Below are 2,746 nucleotides of genomic sequence, written 5' to 3' on the forward strand. Positions count from 1 at the left end.
GTCCCTAAATTCCCCATATATCCACCACTCAAAAAGAAGATGGCCATCTGGATTGTCATTTTGGGCTCTGATGGTGATAATGTGATATGCGCCAGAGAGTTTTGGAGTGATTAATCCCGCCAAATACACTCACTCCCACCATCCTCTTCAGTCTTCACACCATGACCAGGACACCACCACTCTCGTTGCCTAGAGCTATAAACTTGTCCTCTCTTTCTCCAGAGTCTCAGGGAATTCAGAGATGGAGAAGAAGATGCTGAGGTTTTTTTCTTTAAAGTTCCTTTTTCTTCTCTTGGGTCCCTTCAATGTCTTTGTGGCTTCAACGGTTGAGAAGGAACAAGAGGTGCAGCTAGAGAAGAAGAGGACCTTCATCGTCCACATGGCAAAGTCCGAAATGCCAGCAAGCTTCAACGAGCACACACAATGGTACGTCTCGAATCTGAAATCGGTGTCGGAATCAGCAGAAATGCTCTACACATACAACAACGTCATCCATGGATTCTCTACTCGGCTCACGGACGAAGAGGCCAACTCACTCGAGGGTCGACCAGGAATCCTTGCTGTCTTACCTCAAGTGAGATACGAGCTTCAGACCACTCGGACTCCCGAGTTTCTGGGTCTCGACAAGAACGAGGCCTTATTGCCCCAGTCTGACTCGGCGAGCGAAATCATAATTGGAGTTCTTGACACTGGTGTCTGGCCCGAAAGTCAGAGCTTCGACGACAAGGGACTTGGCCCTGTACCGATTAGATGGAAAGGCGTGTGTGAGGAAGCTAACAACTTCAATGCCTCCAGCTGTAACAGGAAACTAATTGGAGCGAGATTTTTTTCCAAGGGTTACGAAGCATATGCGGGTCCCATTAACGAAACCAAAGAATCTAAATCACCGAGAGACGACGAGGGCCACGGCACCCACACGTCGACCACGGCGGCCGGCTCAGTCGTGGAAGGCGCAAGCCTTTTAGGTTACGCTGAGGGGACGGCACGAGGCATGGCCTCACATGCCAGAATTGCTGCTTACAAGGTGTGTTGGATGGAAGGTTGTTTCGATGCAGACATTATGGCTGGTATGGATAAAGCCATTGAAGATGGGGTGAACGTCATTTCCATATCACTGAGCGGTGAATTATCCGATTACTACAGAAACAGTGTCGCTGTGGGAGCTTTCGCTGCGATGGAGAGAGGCATTCTCGTGTCTTGCTCTGCTGGAAACAGCGGTCCCTATTCCTCAAGCGTGTCCAACGTCGCCCCTTGGATAACCACCGTTGGTGCGGGAACCTTGGACCGTGACTTCCCTGCTTATGTTACGCTCGGTAACGGAAAAAACTTCACCGGAGTGTCTCTCTACAGTGGAAACGCATTGCCTAATTCGTTACTACCGCTCATCTACGCCGGCAACGCAAGCAACGCTTCCCAAGGGAATTTGTGCATGACGGACACCTTGATACCGTCCAAAGTCGCAGGAAAGATCATTTTGTGTGAGGGGGGCTATGATGGGGTTCAGAAAGGAACCATGGTAAAAGAAGCCGGTGGCGCAGGGATGATACTAGCGAACATGGATACCGAAGAGCTGTTCGCTGAGGCCCATCTCCTGCCGGCGACTGCCGTGGGTAGGAAGGCTGGTGTCATGATAAAGGAGTATATCTCCTCGGATGCTAATCCGACGGCCACGATTGTTTTCGTAGGCACAAAGGTGGGGATTCAACCATCACCCCTAGTGGCGGCGTTTAGCTCGAGAGGGCCCAACCCGATAACGCCTGAGATACTGAAGCCGGACATCATCGCACCAGGTGTCAACATCTTGGCGGGATGGACTGGTGCTGTAGGACCCTCCGGTTTACTTGTTGACACGAGACGCGTTGGATTCAATATCATATCAGGTACATCGATGTCGTGCCCACATGTGAGCGGTATCGCAGCACTCCTCAAGGCGGCGCAACCTGATTGGAGTCCCGGAGCCATCCGATCGGCTCTCATGACAACAGCCTACACTACATACAAAAATGGCGCAAAACTAGAAGACCTCGCTACAAGGAAAGCAGCAACGCCGTTCGATTACGGAGCAGGACACGTGGACCCAATTTCAGCACTGGATCCGGGTCTTATCTACGACCTCACCGTCGATGATTACATTGGTTTCCTCTGCGCTTTAAACTACAGTGAAACACAGATCTCACTCCTGGCGAAGAGGAACTTCACGTGCGATACGAGCAAGAAGTATAGCATCACTGATCTTAACTATCCTTCTTTCGCTGTCCAGCTCAACAGTTCCAGTATGTCGAGCGTCGTTGAGCATACACGAACGCTGACGAATGTGGGCAGCCCTGCAACCTATATGGTGTCCATATCTTCAGAGACGGAATTGGTGAAGATATCTGTTCAGCCTGAATCTTTGATTTTCAGTGCACTAAATGAGAAGAAGATGTACACAGTGACGTTCACTGCAACTTCGATGCCTTTAGGGACGAACAGCTTTGGTAGACTACAATGGTCCGACGGCAAGCACATCGTGGGTAGCCTTATTGCATTTAGTTGGGTGTGACCGTCATCTCACGGACGTGAACAACTCACAGCTGTTCAGATGGAATCTATTATGTGGAAATGTTTCATCTGAACGATTATGAGTCGTTGACATACGCTCACACGTACTTGATCATTCACCCCCTCCAACTAAAAAGCTGTCCATTCATTTTAATATTCACACGTACATGAAGTGATAAAATGACATGTGTCACGAGGATGTGGG

General features: G+C 49.8%; 1 protein-coding gene across 1 annotated transcript; it reads left to right on the top strand.

Moving 5' to 3' along the window:
- The first annotated feature begins 364 nt into the window (after positions 1-364).
- LOC122661074 (subtilisin-like protease SBT1.7) lies at positions 365-2,542 on the top strand. Its single transcript, XM_043856385.1, has one exon. The coding sequence runs from the start codon at positions 380-382 to the stop codon at positions 2,540-2,542; it is 2,163 nt and encodes a 720-aa protein (XP_043712320.1). The 5' UTR covers positions 365-379.
- Positions 2,543-2,746: the final 204 nt, after the last annotated feature.

The sequence above is a fragment of the Telopea speciosissima genome, chromosome 5, assembly GCF_018873765.1.
Source record: "Telopea speciosissima isolate NSW1024214 ecotype Mountain lineage chromosome 5, Tspe_v1, whole genome shotgun sequence".
In the NCBI taxonomy this organism is placed as follows: Eukaryota; Viridiplantae; Streptophyta; class Magnoliopsida; order Proteales; family Proteaceae; genus Telopea; species Telopea speciosissima.

Excerpts from the sequence above, each read along its gene's own strand:
- LOC122661074 (XM_043856385.1), top strand. The coding sequence starts at position 380 with ATGGCAAAGTCCGAAATGCCAGCAAGCTTCAACGAGCACACACAATGG.